Source organism: Charadrius vociferus, unplaced genomic scaffold (assembly GCF_000708025.1).
Source record: "Charadrius vociferus isolate BGI_N301 unplaced genomic scaffold, ASM70802v2 scaffold39, whole genome shotgun sequence".
Classification (NCBI taxonomy): Eukaryota; Metazoa; Chordata; class Aves; order Charadriiformes; family Charadriidae; genus Charadrius; species Charadrius vociferus.
The window spans coordinates 4,620,662-4,640,825 of record NW_009650188.1 but is presented as its reverse complement, the minus strand read 5'-3'; the positions used below and the strand labels follow the sequence as shown (position 1 = coordinate 4,640,825).

Below are 20,164 nucleotides of genomic sequence, written 5' to 3'. Positions count from 1 at the left end.
CGCGCCCGCCCTGACACTGGCGCGGGTGAAGATGGATTTCCATTCAGCGCAGTTCGCCTTCCGACTCCATTAATCCTCAGGGTTCAGATGATGAATTTCTTTCTTTCTTTTTTTTTTTTTTATTATTTATTTTCCCTCCAGCGTTCCCTCCCACTGCCCTGCCACAGCGCAGAAAGAGCCGAACAGATGGTGCTTTGCAGGGAAGCCGGAGCGCCCATGAGGATACAGAGCCTGCCCACTCCCCGGCTTTTTTTTTTTTTATTATTTTTTTTCCCTCCAGCGTTCCCTCCCACTGCCCTGCCACAGCGCAGAAAGAGCCGAACAGATGGTGCTTTGCAGGGAAGCCGGAGCGCCCATGAGGATACAGAGCCTGCCCACTCCGCGGCCACGTGGCCACAAGTGCTCGGAGAAGCCTTGATTTCCTCTGGGAGAGGCAGCGGCAATGATTTTAGTATTCCCGGCGGGCGGGTGGATGGATGGATGGAGAGGAGCTGAAGACTAACGGGCCGTTTAGCAGGGAGACCGTGCTCATACCGATCAACACGGCACCGACCGCTGCCTCCAGCCCGGAGGAGAGCAGGTCCCGCAGTGGGTCCCACCGGTGAGCCGGTTCCTTCGGACCACGCTGCCAGCTGGCCTCCACTTAACCTCCGATTAAAGCTGGGGTCGGCGCTGATCGGAAGGAGGCAGGATTTATAACCCGCAGCAGGATGCAGTTTGACACCGGCTGTAATCAGGAGAGCTGTCACCACAAGGACAGCTGTCAGGCCACGCCGGCTCATAAAAAGGGATGGAGACACCCTAAAAGCAGTGGCTGCCTTGCTGGCCTTGCTCACGGGATTTAACCCTTCCCTGAACAGTCTCTAACAAAAGGGAAGGCCTTGTAAAGGCATTGCTCTGCTCAGCACTGCCAGAGACAGTTTTCACTTGAGCTCTCATGCCTCCTTGCTGCAATTAACAGCTTGGTTACAAAGTGCTTACTGAGGAGATTTCAGTGAGTTCCAGTTTCAGGCCAATAGCCACTTGAATCAAAACCATTCACTCATTTAACAAGCTGTTTTCAAGATTGGGGTGATTTATGACCAGATCAGCTATGCGAGGGAATGAGGACAGCCCGGGCACAGCGATGGTCAGGCAGGGACAGCGGGACACCCGCAGGCACACCGGACCTGTGCGCCAGTGACCCAGAGAGGCTTCCCAAAGATAACATAGAGGGAGGGGAGGTGGGATAATAGTCAAGGGGAAGAAGAAAATCTGAAGACTCAAAAAATTTGGGGGACAAGCCTGCAAAACTGTTGTCATTGAAACAGCTGAGCTGGCAGGGTGGATCAGAGAAACCATTTCTGAAATAACGTTAATTAAATCAGTTATGTTTGCTTGCTTTTGTTACACAACCTGCTTCAGCCACCAGCCACGGGGATCCACCTGCAACTAATTTACACTGAAGCAACGCATCCACCCTCTGCTTTCACATATTGAACTTGCTTGAAGCAGGTGCTCTCGGATAACTTACACAGGTACTATGCTTTTGCACAACCTACATTAATCCACTGTGCACCCCTCGGCAGGCGGATGTCAGTGCCAGAGAGGGGAGCAAGGGGGGAGCATCTCCCCTCCGAGAGAGAAAGCCCAAAATGTGGAATGAGCTGGGCAGAGAAAGAGGCAGTGTGGCACCGAGTGCTGTTGTTCTGAGGACACTGCAGCACAAAGCAACAGATTTGCTACTTCAGTCAGAAGGCCGAGAAATTGAAAAATAAAGTAACCTGCAGGAAAGATGACACGGGGAGAAATCGTACATTATTGTAATTACAGTCTCAGTTCAGGGGCCCTGGAATCTGGTAGTTTAGATCCAGATCCAAATGCAGTGCCTTGGACCGATGGGCGGCAAAGCAATTTTGCCATCCTGCTAATGTCCTCATGGAGAGATCAGAAAGAGAGAAAAAGACACAAACGCTTCAGACTGACAAGCATGCTCTTAATTACACAATGACAAGCATCGAGAGAGAGTATAAAATAAGAACTGGTATGTCTTAATTTTGGAAAAAATGATGATATAGATTCAATCGATACTTTTTTCCTATTCCCCACACACCAGCACAGCGTGTCACTTTAGTCTCTACTTTTCTCATTTGGAGATAGAACAGTCTTTCAATTAAAAGGATTGCTGCAAAATCTCATATCTAATTAGCATGTAATTGTAGGAGGCACACAAACTGTAACTTCGCTCTGCTGGTTTTGGTAGTAGAGAAGCTGCTGCTCTCTCAGCTACGATCAAATGGGTTTGTCACCAGGACATGTTGAGGTGAAGGCCATCTTGCTTGTCCCATTCCCCTCGCCTGTGGAACCTCTTAAAGCCAGTACAGACCCTTCTCTCAAACTTAGCATCCTCTAACCAGAGCCACTCCTGGGTCTGGAGGCGGTACAACCGTGTCTTGGAGACACATAGGTGCACAGGACGAACTCTGCAGAAAGTGCATCATTAACTGGGGGAAAAGGAAGGCTTTAAGGGGAAATTTGCAGAGCAGAACTAAGGGAGTACAGCAGTCTTCCTCGCTGCTTCTCCCAGGGCTCATACCATGCTGGGATTTGCCGGTGGAGGTTGCTGCTGGTTAATCAAATCCAGCTTCCCTGCTCATATTTCTACTGAAATTTGCTTTCTGTACATAGACCATTTACTCCAGTGGCAAATCCATCCTGTTAAGAGAGAATAACCAAGCTGAAAGGCAGCTTACCATAATGGAGTGCAGTCTGGCCTTCCCCGTCCTGAAAAAGAGAGAGAGACTTGATTTTAGAGGTACAGGTAACGTGGGGATAGAAGTAAATCCCAGTTTTAAATAAATAAGCTGAATCACGGCAATATTTAATTGACTAGATAAACAGCCCAGGACACCCAGCTGCCTGGCAGTTAGGCTTTGAATCATCACGCACCATCAATCCATATTGATGGAAAATCGATATCTATCCACCCATAAGAGTGCGTGGATCACGTCATGACATGAGTATAATTCAGTTCATAGCGTTATCACTTCCAGCCCATAAAAATGAAGGATTTCAGTCCTACGGCCTTGCTTTGGGACCCTCACTAATCCTGCTGCTTTACTGCAAGATGCTTCTGTGCAAGCCCAGCCTTGGCCAGCTATTCGAGAGAAGGGTAAAGCACTGGGACGCTGGCACAGCTTGGTGCGCTGCACTCTTCGGCACAAGGGAGCACACAGGGGAAAACCCCGCTTTTCTTCCAACTGAATAAATCTTAGGTCCTTGCTCTTCACAATTCAGGTCTGGACAAAGGCGGACCCAAAGCCCAAGTAAATCCCTGCAGGATGAGGGCAAGGGAAGGGCTACGCGCAGCGCTCGGGAATGAGAGCCCGTTGCTGAACTCATCCTTATGAAACACCTGCAGCACAAGGGCAAAGCAAACCGCGTGATTTGAAGACATTGGCACACAGCTCCCTCTTCAAGCTAACACATACGCCACTGCATCAGCTGCAACGGTTTGGGAAAGCGTGTGCCATTCCCAGCCTCGGCAAGCACAGGCAGGGCTTTGCCGGTGAGTGGTTGGTGCTGGCGTGGCACGTCCAGCAGTGCAAACCCAGACACCTCACCGTGCCGCAGCCTCGTCCTGCCACAACAACAGGTGAAACAACAGAAGGAAAGAATTGTTGGCCCCTTTGCTTTCACTACCCCACCAGGATTAGCCTCTAATTCAGTTCTTTGCCTCCTTAATTTATTTGCATCTGTTTATGGAGACTTAAGTTTTTAATTACCATTATCTTTGGGATTAAGGTGCAAATTCTACCGTCTGCTGTGGATTCTGGAGCAGGCGAAAGGGAAAAGAAGAACAGGAAAACAGGTAGAAATCCCACCCGTAGGTGTTCTGAGACTTCTGGTTTCCCGGCTCGTTATTCTGTTTGATATTAACTCTGTCCACCTGAGAAACTAGGAATGACTTGTCTTCAGGGTGGGAGGTGCCACGCTTTGCTCTGGGACACCGCACCAACACGCACCACAGGAGCAACAGGGACAAAAGAGAAAAGCCAGATGTAACCGGCATCTGCTGCCTAAACATCCGTTTCATGTCTTGGCTGGGGAAAATGTGTGTGGGTGAGATTTTTTCCTTCCACGTGCCGCTATGACCCATTTGTGGCACTCAGGCCAACGTTCGGAGGTGCCTCATTTCAGAAGCCTATTTCTGCCCAAATTGTGGCTAGCGTAATGCAAATGGGTGTCATTAGAAGATACCACAAACCAAACAACTGAAGAAATCAAGGACGGCATCCATTGATTATTCCACACTAATAAGGTAACGGATCTGAGCCAGAGGCCCCGAGCGGTCCTTAAGCACATGTCTGCTTGGAGGAGTGACAGGGCCAGTACTGACTTCAGCAAAATATGGAACGGCGCTGGGGAAGAAGAGGCAGGAGCGCTACGAATGAGTTATTGGAAAGGCAGGCTTTCAAATATGCGGGTTGCGTGTGTGCTGGGGGGATGGGAAGCCAGCTCCCCTCCGCATCGCAGCCTTCAAAATTGTAGCCGACAAAACCCGCAGGTGAATGGAATTGGAGACATGCAGCAGAAATCCCTTTCCATGGGAAGAGTTCGCTGCAAAACTCCTTATAAAATACATAGGACTGCTCCAGGAATACTACAGCCATTTGCTCCTCTTCCAACGGCCTGCGTAAAGCACTGCTGCTTCAGCAGCAACCTTTTGGCTAACGAGGCTTTTTACTTCTCATACATGTACTTTCTGGCATTTATTGGACTAAGAAGAGAGTGCAAGTCCCAGCATACGAAATGCGTCTCTTTAATCCCAGTGTGGTTTTTAAAAAGAACTATTAATCCAATGTTATGCAAACATTGTTTACACTTTATTTACACCGTGGATTTTTTTCCCCCCTTTGAGCCTGATGGCTGGCCAAATGCTATTTGTTATACTTCTCAGATGCTACGCTATTTGCTTGTATTGTCTCTGTGACAAATTTTAATCCAGGTAAATGGAAAAAGCTCTAGTGTGGTCACTCACTAAGGGCCTTGAAATGCCCTCCGGAGGCTGCTGATCTCAATCCCTTTTTGATTTGGCTTTTCAGAGCACCGTGGCTAATCGGAGCCCGACGGGCCCAGCTGCTCTGCACACAGTGCTTGGCTCCAGGTACAGCATCGCTGAGCCTTCGCTGCAAAATGGCCACACCTGGAAACTAATCAAAGATGGGCCGTGAAAGTGAGGATTACAGCTCCCATTGCAGAAATTACGTGAGACGAATATTTCCTACCAGGCGTTGGAAATGTTTGTTTTACAACGAAACAGGACGCGCAGAAGTGGTCTTAGGATGAATTGCAGCTGGCCTTGATGCAAGGGCTATTTCCTGATGTGTGACAGAAAGCAGTGGTTTCTGGAGCATCCTAGGGAAGGTGCGGTGCGTGCTTCTCCCAGGATGTGCCTCTGTTGGGACCCCAAACAATGAGCGGACAGGGACAGCCTGCCACAGCCTCTGCCCTCACCTCAGTGCACCCTGCCCAGAGCACCAGTAAATGTCACCGCTCAGCCCGGGATCGCCGGCACCAGCCAGGAGCAGGGTGTCCCACGCACATCCTCTGCAGCTGGGAGGGACACAGAGATGCTGGCGGTGATCAGCTCGTCTGACTTGCAAGCGGGGGCAGCTAATTTTTCTCCATTGAAAACCATCAGGAGTTTTGTTGGTGTATTTTATACAAAGCACTGAGTTGGAGGGGGATGTTTGTCATGATTGTTTACTTCTTCTCCCTCCAATTTAGCTTTCAGATTACAGAGATGTAAATCATACCGAACTGCGAACAACAAGACCCAGAGTCTGTAGACACACACTGAAATAAATTTGTAATGTAAAAACCCGAATACTGTAACTAGTTATTTTGAAACTGTGCCTATGGAAAGCTAGGTAATCATGGTGCATTATCATTTCTGTGCTAAGGCAGATTAAAAAAAAATTAGAGACTTTTTTTTTTTCCCAATAGGAGCTTCTGTAGCGCAAGAAGAGCACAAAGTGAAGATGTTGAGTAGGGGAGCTGGTGTCAGGGAGCAGAAAGAGAAGAGATGGGCAGCTCCAGGGCCAACTCTGAGCTCTGCTCTATGCCAGGATGCCTCTCAGAAATGCCTTTTCAACATCACACATCAGTTGGAATAATGTCAATGCGACAGGTTAAAAAGGAGGCAATCAGTGCTCTGATTCAGTGAACCTCAACACAAAAGGTGGAAAAGGCCAGGCTCAAAGCAGTAAGACTTAGTGTTTCTGTAGAGCTTTGCTTTCGGCTTGCAAGGCACTGGCAGGTACCTCCCCCAGTGCCCTTTTAGCAATACCCTGTTTATAAAAAAGAGGAGCTCGTGGAAATGGAAGAACCCATATAGGTAGACAGAAGATGACCAGAAAGGTAGGAAAGACCATTCCACACTCAGATGGAGCACTCAGTCCCACACACGCAAGTTACCCACCAACAACAGATCGATTCCAAGCTTTCTTCTTGCACCTAATGCCACGTGCCATCCCTGGTGCCTGTTACAGCCTCCTGGCACATCTGGCCATGGCAGGATGACAGCCGAGTTACACGGCCTTCAAGGGAGATGAGAGCATTTCCAAAGACTTAAAAAAAACCCCCAAATGTCCACATCTACCAAAACCATCAAAACAAAGATGCTACAAAATCACCAGTACCTCCTACGTCCATGGCCTGCGACAGATGTCACTCAATGAAAATCCAACTACCAGTGGGTAACTTATTGGATAACAGGATTGTGTTCTGCTCCTGAGAAATTTAAGCAAGAGAAATGAGAGAAGATGGACCGAGCGCAGATGGACCAACTGTCTTATCCGTTAAGTGGTACTATGGCTACTGCACATCAATTTTGTCTTATAAGTGATAGGATTATATCGGTGTTGCCATCCGATGTTCATTCCTTGGGAATTTCTGTACCCTGCTTAACCTAACACAAGGTTTCTGGGCTGAGGGGCAGAGACATGGAAATGGCTTGGCTGAGCCCTGCTGTGATGCTGCACACGCTATAAAACAAGATTCCCGCTGCCCTGCCATGGCAAGCAGACCTTGACGTGACAGGTTTGACTGTGCTGGTTTCACGGGACAGTTTTTAAAACAATGTTATAGAAACATTGACCTTCCAAAGTTGCCTCATTTGCTCCTCAAGCTGCGGGCAGAAACCTCTGTGAGTGGGAGGGCAGCCCTAAGGGAGACACTGTCTCTTCATCTCATGTGTTTTACTTAGCACAAGTATAGAAAGAGGAAAACCAAAATCGTGCTGGTTACCTTGGTGATCTTTGATGCACCTAGACCCCGTACCGGTGATGAAGCTGGGGCTGGACAAGCCTTCACACCAATTGTGAGGGTCTGCGCAGGACCCCCATACCTCCTTGAGTCCACACCGAGACCTCATCTCTGTGTCTTCAATCGCATCTCCAAGCACAAAACCATGAACGTGATAAGCAGAGCAGAAAACATATACACTAACCTCACCCTTTTGAGGGATAGCACATGCACTCTTTATTTTAAGGTATTCTTTCCCTCACATCACCTCTTCTTTCTGTTCATTTGTGGCCCCTTTTAAGGTGCACATGCTCATTCCCATTGACAGACTCCAAATGTTGGCAGGGATCGCAGGAGATAAGACCGATGAGGTGATAAGAGTGTTTAACAGCGCTGGGTCCTGGGCAGCATGGATGGGCCAGAGGGAAGATAAATATTTACACTACATCTTTAGATGGCGAGTGAATAAAAAGGGCTCGAATACAGCCTCTGAACAAGCACTGGTGCTTAGGAACTGTGAATATAAATCTCTGCAGCCTCACGACACACACTCATTCAAGCCAGGGAGATGAAAAATAGCAAGAAAATACTTCCCTCCACTTTTAAAAAGGGGTTTATTTCTCATTTATTTCCACTTTAGACTTCAACTTCCCAACAATTTACTTTAACCTCATCATCTTCTTTTTCTCTCTCTGAAATTTTATCCCCCAGATGACTGAGGGTGAGACTACAGCTAAAAGCATACCAGAATTTACATGCTAATACCCACCAATACGTAAAACCAGGCGATGCGGGCTAATATAACCAGTCTGAACTCTGCCAGACAGTTCAGTAGATGGCCGCAACACAGCCTTTATTTTCATTTACATGCTGCTTTTGCACACAGCAGCCTGGGTTTGGACACATACATTAATACATGTAAAATGAATGCTTGTCCGATCGAAGCAGACAGACGAGTGCAAATCGCTGTGTGTGCAAATGTTGGCATTGAAAAGCAATGGTTTAGTTTGGAATTTGACACGGTCCTTTTAAAAACCCTACCTTAGACCCCTTAGGCCAGTGTGCACCCACTGGCACCAAGACTTTTGCTTTTAGTTGCCTCCTGATCCTTAAAGAAATGCCAGTGACACTGCAATTTGAGAAACAACACCATCTAATAGCTTGTGCCAGAACGCCTAGAGTCCCAAATAGCTCCGATGCTAGGAAAATGAAGCAGACTTTTATGTTTTCTCCCCATTTTTCAGCTTTTGATTTCGCTAAAGCAAAATATACTTGTGATGGCTCAGCTTCACCTCCTGTTTCAGACTGGGTGTCCCAGCAACTGGTTAGCTGGTGTTTATGAAGTGCTTGTGAAGTTATGGTTGTGAATGTTAAGTGTAGGCTGTTGTGAGACATGATGATGTGCCAGCTCAGAGCCAGCTCAGGCACTCCCCAAGGACCAGTGCCGCGGGACAAAGGACACAGAGCAACCTCCGGCAGAAGCAAAACCAAAATCCACGCACCAATTACGAGCAGCTCTTATTTGGAGATTGCAAGTAGTCCAAGCTAACAAGCACAGGGCTTGGATATCCTGTAAGTTTTGTTCCCCAATTAAATCTTCCACCTCCCTTGCATGTGGGTAGGCTGGGCAGGGACCCCTCTCTTACGGAGCTGTCCCTCTCCGAGAGCTCTCTCCTCTGCCCCTTTCCTCCCATTCAGACCTTTTCCTGCACTGTGCCGGGCAGATAGCCTTAAGGATGGAAGGTGCTAGACAGATCTTTATCATCACCTCTTGGGCCTTTCTCCAGAGCCTACCGCCAGGCTATCATTTGGCCTATCTTCTAAGTGCCTCACAGATAAATTAGATCTGCATAGAGAAGCAATTATTACATTTCTAATGGCATGGGCCCTTACAGCACAATCTGCTACTGAAAGGCAAAGAAAATTGCATTAGCTTTTGTTTGATTCAAAATTATGATCAAGGGAAGAGGGATGCTGAAGCCCTTTAAAGCCAAGCCTCCGAGCTGGGGATCTTTCTGTCTGGGGACCTCCCTATTCATATTTGCTGCCTGAGCTCATGCTCCTGGTTCATTTAGGTACACTAATTTGGAGGAGCCCTCCACTTGCAAAGCTGCTGTTAAAAACCAGATCTAAGAAAACCCAGAGAGAACATGATGCCCAGGAACTGCCAGTCGCTCCCTCCCGAAGCCTGCATCTGCTAATGCACCCAAACGCCACTGGCCCGAGGAGTTCAGCATGCCAGGGTTACGCTAATCCCTCATCGCCCTAGTTTCTAACCGGTGGTGTACCTAAATTTCCAAGTGCAATTTCAATGGGATTTATCACATCTACTATCATCAGCATGTAGCGCTGCTGGCACAGATACAGACTCTCAATATCCCATCGCAGACATGGCTGTCTCTAATTGCAGAACAAACCGATTTCTGAATCTACACCGTGGCTCTGAAACCCTCCGGGCTCTTTTCCTATTGAGCATTTTCACCCCAATTTGCAACCGGCACCCTGAGCACAGCCGTGTATTCGTACGTACGTATTTATAGGTTGCTCCAAAGAATATTTGCTGCTGCTTGTTACTTCCAGCATCGGGTATCTTTCTGGTCATAAAACACGCGTGTTGGTGTAATCTAAAAGCTGCAAGGGAAGCTCCGGGCTTCCTCAGCTCAGGGACCAAAAACGTGTTTGGAAAGAGCCAGTGCCTAGAGCTGTAACAAGTGTCACAGGGCTGCAGCTGAGCCAGCCACCGATAAAGCTGTGCAAATGCAATCACAGGCCGCAAACAGGACAATATTCCTAAAGGCAAGATGCTAAAATCTCTCTTCTCTGGGCAATTCCCTGCCCCCTCCCTGCGTAAAAGTTAGTAGCTCTTGTACTGCTTTATCACTTTAGCGTGGCTGAGGCAGATACCTGGTTATTTAAGGGGCAGGATAAATGGGCTGAGACAGCTTTCCCATCCCCAATTCACTAGGGAATGCTTGGAAATTCCACCTGACACCGGGACCGCGCTGTGCTCTTAAACAATCTCCCGTCTGATCCGATTGTTCCCCAGTGGGGAGGCAGGCTGCAGCTCGCTCAAGAGTCATTGATTGGATTAACAGCCTAATTCCCAACAGATGAATAGAATACTGATGTCTTGTCAGCCCACATCATAGAAGGAAAACACAATCTGCTTCTACAGCCCCGAAATTTAACCCTTTGCTTCCCCACTCCCCCTCCCCGGGGCACAGGGCTGAACGCACAGGTCCGGCACTTCCAGCTTGAGATCCTACCCATTTGAACGAGAAAAGATCTGTTAATCTTTGGGACGGTTTTCCTAATCATCAACATGCCTCGGGATCATACGTTATTCTCCATAAGGTTAGTTGTGTAAGAAGCCCTCTTTTCATCCTTTCTAGACAGAACAGATTTATACTGTGGACCTTAATATTTTTTTTTTCTTCTCTATTTTACCACTTGCTGTTAAAGGAAATACTGTATGCTTCACAGTAAGCGGTTGAAAATTCATTACCTTAACAATATTTATTCTGAAATATACAGATATCGAACGTTTTCTGAGTCTATCATTTGATTAGGTGGACAGATCTGCCTGGAGAGGAGCATCCAGCCACGCTGCAGTTGAGGCACCGCTGCAATGCCCTCTCCCTCCAGCAGCTCTTGGCAAGCCGCAGGGCAGGAGAGAGAAGCCGGGCACATCATTTGCTCTCGGAGAGCTCCCGTTCTCCACCTCCTAATGGAGACACTAATGTTTTCTTACCTCATAGAAAGACTGTGATAAGAAATTAATTGCTACTGGTCAAATGTTCACTATTACAGAAGCAGGACTGTGTGCATATTAAAGAGATTCTCCAAGAACAAAATTTATTTATGGACTTCTTGGCACTGTCTGCATTTATTTCCTTGCTCCGCAGGCAAGAATAAATGAAAATCATCTGATTTTAAGACATATATTTAAAATGACCTATTTTTTTGTCAGATCATTGGGGTCCACAATGCTATGGGGTTTGTTTCCTTCTAACAGCCACCTTTTATGCTTGCATTTACAAAACAGGCATTAAATGACATTTAAATACTGTCATTTTTTCAGCAGCAATCCTAGAATATACAGAAATAGAGCTACAGCGCCCATGCCAGGACTGTAACCCATACTGACAGGTGGCCTATGGAGTAACTCTGATCCAACAGTCTCAGTGGCAATGGCTTACCAACTCTTACACTGTTTTTCCCACCTCTGCAAGCTGTATATCACCTGAGAGTAGCCAGGTTGCTATGTGAAACAGAAATAAGGTATGTCCGTTTAATTTGGATTTTACAGCTCGCACGCAAAGTGGAAAAATTCCCTCCATCACTCCCTAATTCTAAAAAACTAATTAGCCCAGCACAGGACAAACAGGAGAGAAAGCATGAAAGGATGGAGGTGCATGCCCTTTTTTTTTTTTCCTGCTGTCTTTTTAAGAGTACCTGTTAGCTATGAGAGTTTTCCAGACTTCATCGTTTCACAGCATTAATATTCATTTAAAAATCTTGCTAGGAGACTGAATGAAAGAAACAGGCCTTCCCTCTCCTGGCTGCCAATATATCAACCCTACAGAGAGCCCTGTCTTCAGAGAGATGCAGGGTGCTCCGTGTTCGCAACGTGGGCAGTGGGGAGGCAACAGTATGCATTAATGACACAGCGGACTTAACCAAAACAATTAGCGAGAGATGCCGCATCGACTCAGACAATTCAATTAATGCCGCGTTAGTGCTAGTATTTTAAAGTCATTTGAATTATTAGCTCCTTTTACAATTTGAAACCATAACGTTTCGTTTTCATCCCAGATGTGAATTGTTCCAGAACAGCAATAAATAAATAAGTTAAATGACCCCTGCCCAGTCCAGTCCCTGTCCTGTAATATGGCTGTATTGTATACTCACGAATCCAGGTTAAGGATGGGGACTGGGGCAGTTGTGCCCTGGAACTAGCAGACTGCAGGTTTTATAAATACATACAGAAATAATTAAAATCTAAGGGGTTTAGAAGGGTTAATCTCCTTTAAATAATCTCTGCCACAAAGCCTGTAAAGTCACTGCTGGCACCGTGCCCGCGTGGGACCGGCTGTCGGATATCAGGACAGCACGTGTGGATGGGAGCAGAGAGATTAAGTGGAAGCGCTGCCGCGGTGGCCTATCAGACACGCTGCTCCCCCGCATATGGCTCCCCTGGTCACTACTGAGGGGCTGGAAACGCTGCGAGCAGGATCGGATCCAGCACCAACCAGCAAGTCAACATGCCACTTGCTCCACCTGATTAAAGAGGGAGAAGGAAGCTTGATTAGGCTGCTAAATTTAGCAGGTTGGACAGGAGACAGCAGGAGCCGAGAGCAATGCTGCCACTGCTCACCGGAGCCCTTTCCACCTTCAAGGCAAACACTGGCTTCTATTTATTTAACGGGATTCAGGACTTTGGAAATAGCCTCTTTTACTACACAGGCTTGAACCGTCAGCCCTGGGTGGCCTAGGAGAGGATGCGCTATTAATGGTCAGCTATCCTGGACTCAGAGCAGCCACTCTGCATTTCAGGACGTCCTCTTCGTATAAAGTGTCATTTTAAAGCCAACAACCAAGTGGCCATTAGAGGTAAAGAAGTCCAAAAGAAAGCAGAGAAAGCACCCTTGTGCGGGCTAAAGCAGTGCCCTGTCTGAACCCACAGTTTGATTTCCTCTAATTTGGGCAAAGGCAGGGTCAGCTGAAATGCCGAAGAACTCTGCAGCAGTGCTGGCGGTTGCAGTATCGTGACAACTGCAGGCACAGTTGCAATAAAAGCACAGCCATGCTGCACGTGACAATGCGCCGCAGGAGGAGCAGAGGTGCTGCTAACGGCCTGGCGATCTTTTTCTCTTCTAAGTCAGCGAGGATAAAGACTCTGGAGAGACTGTTTTGGTTTCATAAACCTTCCTCGGCTTGGTGTGCAAAACCAAAACTTTCCATGTTGAGACGGTCTGAACCACCCTCTGAACTCATTAAATGAGATCTGGATTTTATTAAGCCAAGCTCGGGGAAGCCCGGGCTGGCACGGGAGCTGAGTTACATGCCTCTCAGCGTGAAAAGCATTTCTTCTTTTTTTCTTCTTTAGAAACACCCAATACCAGGAACCTTTGCTCAGACATTTTAAAGCATCTCAGAAAAGCGCTGTGCCCTGTAGCCTCCAGACAGCCTTTCCTTCCCAAGCACGCCTGTTTCTTAAACACGCCGACTCCTCTTTGTGGCTAATCTGGAATTAGAGAGGACGTTTGCACACTCACAGCCGTCTGCCAGAGGGGAAAGGCATCAGAGCCTGGATCCTGCCCCGAAGTGGACCACTGCCAGGGAGAAGCTGACTGCACGTGTTGAGTTAAGAAGCTCCTGTCTCATCACCTCAAAGGGTTGCTGTTTTTGTGACATCCAACAGCCTTTTAGCAGCCTCTGTGAATTGTATTAGTAGCTGATTTACTGTTTTTTTATTTTATACGGCATGAAGCTGCTCTTTCATATGATCATCCACCACCAAGTACAACTACACCTTAGACTCTGAAAACTCCTCTCTCAGCCTATGAGCATTGGGACCGTTCCCTGATGGAAGAAAGGAGAAACAAATAGAGAGGGAAAAGGTTTATTGGTACTGTTTATTCACAGACAGTCAGGTTTCCAGACAGCTATTAATAAAGTGTGAATACTAAAGAAAAAAAGTAAAAATGTCTGGAGAAAATGGCCTCAGGACATCAAACTATATCAGTAACTGGAATTTCTTGATGGAGCCACAGTGCTATTAAAATTAAGCTGAACTAAGTACTTGCAGTTTGGTCTGTCATTACTTATTTAGTGAGATGCAAAATTGATCTTCACTTTAAAGGGCTCTTTCAAAGTCTAGAGGCAGTACTTGCTCCCTCCTTGTTCTGTATAATAGAGGTGTTCCGGCAACTAAGGAAAACCGCGGCCAACTTTATAACTGACAGATTTATGTTCAGGGATGTCCTGCTTTTTGAATGAGTTATTCTGCACAGGGCAGGAATAACAGGTTTGCCATTCACGGGTCGTACAAGCGCGGCAGAAGGTCAAGTTCCCCGATGGCGCTCAGTCTGAACTGAAGGCTGGGGCCGCTGTCGCATCTGAGGCTGAGCTGAGTGGGTCCGTCCCATTTCCTACTAAAGCATCCCAGGGAGCCCGCTGGGACCCAGACATCTGTCCTCAGCACCCAGAACTGGGACCAGCCCATTTCACACTGGGCGGACTGCTGGGGAGGAGCAGATGGCAGGTACTGGTGGTGGCGACCGATGTGGGGCAGAGCTGAACCAGTGACCTCGAGGTGAAAGGCTTCGTATCTCCCATTATCAATCCCCAGAGCCCCCTCTGAAGTAAGTGTTGATACATTAATCTTTCTGACTGATGGAAACAAACTGCAAATATAACATTCCAGGGGGGAATTGTTTTTTATTTTCAGCCAAAACAATGCTTAAAAACATAAAGTTAAGCGCACGCTCAGGTTTCGTTCTTTCATCAGAAATGTTACTATTTAATGCCATTCTTTTTCTCTTCCAAGTACCAAATTTAAAGAGCACGTCATCACGCATTAGTCTCTGAGCACAGCCCCAGTGTGGATTGCTGCAGTAAATAATAAACTGGTGTTCGTGCTTCCTCCTGTGCATGCTGTCCTCCTAAATAGTTTAATAACAAAGGAGTATATTTAGGAGGGCTGCTGGAGTGCCTCGATGAAGTATGTTGTGTAGGATAAATACCTCCACATCAGGACACTTTTCAAAGCCATCAGGCAGAGGGGTCAGTCTGTTGTGGGTTTTTTTAAAACTGCACAAGCTAATGCTTTAAGAGTGTCTTGATGGAATCAGGGAAATTGGATTGTCCCCCCATTTGCTGGCCTAAAACAAGCCTTTTTTTATTTATCCCATTAGAGGAACACAAGAGAAACCTTTTAAATGTCACTAAAATTTTCCCTGCATTGCAAAACCCAGTCAAAAGGGGTTTAATTTTCCCTGAGACCTCTTAAGTAATGCAGTATGTCAAGGTTTAATACATTGCGTGTAGGGGATTGTCTATATTCTGCGCTGTTTCACCAGGGTGACTCCGTCAGGTAGGTCCTGTTTGCTGGATTCGGTCCCTACCAGCACCAAGCTGCTCAACCAGCCCAGACCACTTTAGACCAGTTCTGGTGAAACAAATAGACAAGTGATAATGAGATGAGTTGCGCCTTCCTGGATCAGTCCAGGATTCCCAAAAATTCAGCAGCGCTGGTCACTCTCCAATAATTTTGCTCTATGAGTTGGGGCGCTCTGGTTTTGTGAAAGCCTGTAATTTATAGGGTTTATTTACTTATTTATAGGAGGACTAGAGAGACTTGGCAAGAGGCACTTACGTACACAAGGCTCCAGATTCCCCTGGAGTATTTAATATGACAAACATAAGCTGCATACCAGAGGCGGAGCCCGGGATTGAAAACTGGCAGGACACAAAACGCTAAAGCACACTGGCTAAAGACAGCAACAGGGTCACATACTCTTTAAAGGCTGGGTTGGTGCCCACTCAACCTTTGCTGTCCCAATGGCTGTGGGTATTAATGCCATAACAGCTTCTCCTGGCCCCTCCAAGCCCATCCCACTTGTCAGCCAGCCTGTAAACTGGTATCTATGGGTGATCTGTTATCCCAGAGTAATGCCAATTAGTAACATTTGCTACTAAAATACACCATTATTTTGCTCCTACAGGATAAGGGAGATCTCTATCCATGCTGTCCCCGTTTCTTTCTGCAAACCGTGAGCATGTTGTCATACCCCAACAGAAGAGGACCCGGGGTGCTAAGTCATTTTGGGCTGACAGTATGATCCTCCCCAGCCCTGGTTTTGCAGGGAGAGGAGGAATTGGAGGGTAATGAGCATCCAAGCTGGGGTACGTGAGCCCTCAGCCTCTTGTCCTCAAATCCACATACGCACACCAAGAGCTGGGAAAGGAGCAGAGACAGGGAGAGTGAGGAGGGGGCAAATCCCAGCCTCTCAACTAGTCACACTAAAAGACAGCCCGGAGACTAAGACACTGCCTCCTGATCTTCCCTGTAGGGATGCATAATCTATTTTACAAAATGTCAAAATTCAGCACGAAAATTGGAAAAAGAGGGGAAAAAAACCCACCCCAGACTGGCTGGTTATTGGACCAAGGGCTGTGTTAAAAGGATCAGGAGGTGGTGGGCCGAGTGGTGGGGGAGGGAATGGGATAAAGTAGTGGGTCTAATCAAATCAGTTTAAAAAGCTGCAGCCTCTCCGAGTTAACCTTGCCAATCAGAGAGCGAGCGGGAGCATGTCTGCGCACATTAAAGCAGGAGCGTGTCCTTGAACCCGCAGCGTACTCCGTCCTCCCCCCCGGCAGCCCACGCAGGCTGTGTACCCAACACCCTCGGCAGACAGCAGGAGAAAAGCCCAGGATTAGGCACCCTCCTTAGCCTTGCTCAAGTGGAAGTCAACACGGCAAAGGCAGCTCGGATGCTTCCCTGCGATTAGAGGTGAGCTCATGGGATTAAGCCGGCAAGAGTTGGAGAAATGTTAAAAAACAAACAGACAAACAAAAAAAAGGAAACAAAAAGAGAAACCCTCCCATTGACAAATGCTGTCATATTGAGTCTGGCAGCTGTGAGATGCATTACTAACCTTTGCTAATGACTAAGGGCACTGAAGTCACTTTAAAATAAATATTCACTAGGAATTACACGGGTAATCTAAAGGGATTATCCCGCTGCCTTAACAGGTCCATAAACTAAATGTTAAATGGTCTACACAAGTGTTTGCATTAATTTTGACCCAAATCAACCCTTCTGCTAAAAGCCGTGGAAAGCCAGACTCAATTTTGGAAAACACTTGTCTGCTTTGACTTAGCGTTCTTACAAATGCCTCCAGATCCTCCATTTTCTGAAGGAAAAAAGGGACTGAGGTCTTGGAAGCCAGGAGCCTGCCAGCAGCCAGGGAAAGGCTTTAGCAGAAATGCACATTCAGAACATGAAACAGCAGGCACAAATCCAGTCTGCCACATAATCCAGTCCCTGTGGCAAAAGTATCCATGTTCAGAGTCTTAGCTCCAGCCCTTCTTCCCTATGGAGACAAGGAAAGCGTGGGGAGAAGGAGCTCTGCCAGAAACAGTGGCCAAACCCTAACCATTCTGTACCTCAGTTTCCTCACCTGTAAAACGGGGAACATGCCATGTGCCTTCCAGCTGGGGCACTCACCCTCATGCCTCAAACTACGGGAGGAGAATTAAGCTGAAATAGGGCTCTGTGTCTGGCTGAGGCTCAGGCAGGTCTGGAGCGCAGGAGTTAAGGCATATGCTTCAACAACGGGGACTGAATTACGAGGTGAGGACAGCTCCTGTGTACCACTCTGCAGCTCCTGGCAACAACTTCATTCTCTGTTCATGAAAAAGTATAGTCTAAAAACACACAGATCCCTTAAAGCCACCATATACAATGTCTGAATTACATCTAATTCAAAAACTCGTATCAGACAGAAATGGGAAATAAGTACTACACTTATAATAATCAAAAGTACATCGATGCTTCCTTCCAGCAGGCATCTCGGACCCAGCCTTAGAAAAAGGACCCACGGCTATCCTCATTTCCCAGCCTGTGCTGCAGGCCAGGGAACACACCAGAGTGTTCAGGGCCCCTCAGTCCAACAGAAAAGGCGCACCTCCGGCCTGTCATCTGACAACACTGGACATGTGCCTGCCTTGCAAACCTGTGTGATCTTTTTTTAACCTGGACCGCTTAGCCTGTACACCTGAGTCCGGCCAGCGCGCACACTTCTGAAGACAGCTATTTCTCTAAGGCAAGCTGAATTCACTTTTAACAACACAACAGCACTAAGAGAATGGAAGAGACATAAACTCCTTTTAAATCCCATGGCTCCTGCACAATCGCTAGCAATAAGCTAGAGACCCCTTGTAGCAAATCAGGAAAGCGAGGGACATGATCACGCTGCTTGAAGCACAGAAATATGCTATAGCAATGGGTCTGAACAAACCCAGTCCCTGGAGCCCTACGAGGTCCGCTGGGCAACTCACGGAAAAGAAGAATCAAGCACAATGGGAAGCTGGCAGAGAAAACACAGTCCAGAGAAGGATCAGTATTAAAAAAGCTTGCTTTTACTGATAGAAGGAAGAAAAACATTTGCAACCTTTATGTTTTTTAAAGATTTGTTCACAATGTTCAGAATTTCCTGCCCTTTTTTTTTTTCCTTTATTTTTTGAGATTAGAAAAAGCCAAGAAAGTCTAACCTGATAAAAGCTAATTTCACAGGAGATCATCTCTGAAAGGCTTGGTAACAGGAGTGGAAGTGCTGTCTATCACTCACTGAAGGCAGTGCAGGAGGAGTGCTCTAACAAGAGCATTTTAAACTCAAATGCCAGGCAAATATTAACAGCAAGTAAAGCCACAATTTTACACACTTGCAAATGAAAAATCATTCCACTAAATGACATTTCTTCCCTCTGAAATACATATTTTTATGAATTCCTAAATATATGCTAGGAAAAAAAGTAACAAATAAAAACTAGGACTTCTGTCTTTTAAGAAGATGAATTCTTCCCTTTCCATTTTAAACAAACAAACAGTTTCAAAGTTTTCTTCGTATATTGTAAAAGAATGATAAAGAGGAATAGATCAGCAACCCCCTCACTGATTTGCATCCGCTAACAGTGACTCAAAACAATCTCTTGCAGTTGAAGGAACCTTGAACAAACCTGAGAATATCACTTTAGTCTTCAGTAAGCCAGCTCTAAAAGAAAATACTAATTGCTGTCAAAAAGACACAGTTGCTATTTTCACTCCCTATCCCAGCTGTCAAGGGCTTTTAAGGCGAAGCCGCAGAGCCTGGTAGGGCAAACCCTTATCCACAGGGCTGTCCCTGCAGGTGTAGGACAACTCACCCCACGGACACCAGCCCCATAGGGTGGACTAGTAGCAGCAGCACTTTCTCAACTGGTGGATAATTCACACCAGCAAATGTATTTCCACTTGCCAATGAGGCTTGAACCCTTAATCAGGGATTCATAGCACCAGGTTCATTGCAGGATGTAAATTGGCGGAAATCACATTCATGTGTCTATTAACAGGGAACACCTGTGGGACTTGCTAGTATTAGCTGCTTTGCACTGCAGCTACTGAGAACGTGTGAGCGGAAAGGGAGATCTTTCAGTAAAGTCTGCCAGTTCTGCTAAAGCCCTCCTGAAAGTAATATGAAGTTTGTTAGCTGTATTAAATGTGGATATTCAAGTATCAGCTGCTTCCAGAAAAGCTCCTCCAGAAAACCACCAATCCATCCAGGATAGCTCACCCTGCTGTGCTTCTTGGTCGTGCTACAAAGCCTCCCAGCACCTACAGCAGAATAGAAATGACTGCTGCTCAAGAGCTTCAGTTTGTACTGAATGCAGCAGACCTGCATACCTAAATGCATCTACCAAAAGCATCCAAAGTTTATCTAAGTAAAGCTCTTCTGTGAGCCACATCAATGTCTGATGCCTAATGAAGACTGAATTTGCATATGAAAGTGCATTGATTACTGTAGTTCTCTGGGGTGATACAGGCAGCAAGGTAAGGAAAAGCTATGCAATATCTGGGGGCAAAGTGTTTTTTGGTTGGTGTTTGGTTTATTTGTGGTTTTGTTTCTGTCCCCCCCCGCCCTGAATACCCAGTTATGGGAGATGCTTCCTAAGCAGAATGGTTGAATCATAGAATTGTCTAGGTTGGAAGGGACCTAATATGGACTTTAACCATCCTTCCCCCTCAGGAAACCTTTTCTGCTCTAAGCAGGACTTCTAGTTCAAACACTCCTTTTGCTATTCTACTGCTTGTTCTGCAAAACTTACCCTGCAT

General features: G+C 46.7%; 1 protein-coding gene across 1 annotated transcript in view; it reads right to left on the bottom strand.

Annotated features, from left to right (window-relative positions):
* Window positions 1–20,164, bottom strand: part of ACBD6 (acyl-CoA binding domain containing 6) — an 85,461-nt gene that overhangs the window by 3,827 nt on the left and 61,470 nt on the right. Inside the window, exon 7 of the mRNA XM_009892928.1 lies at window positions 2,733–2,763. Coding sequence (XP_009891230.1) covers window positions 2,733–2,763 — 31 coding nt within the window. The remainder of the gene's footprint in view (window positions 1–2,732; window positions 2,764–20,164) is intronic.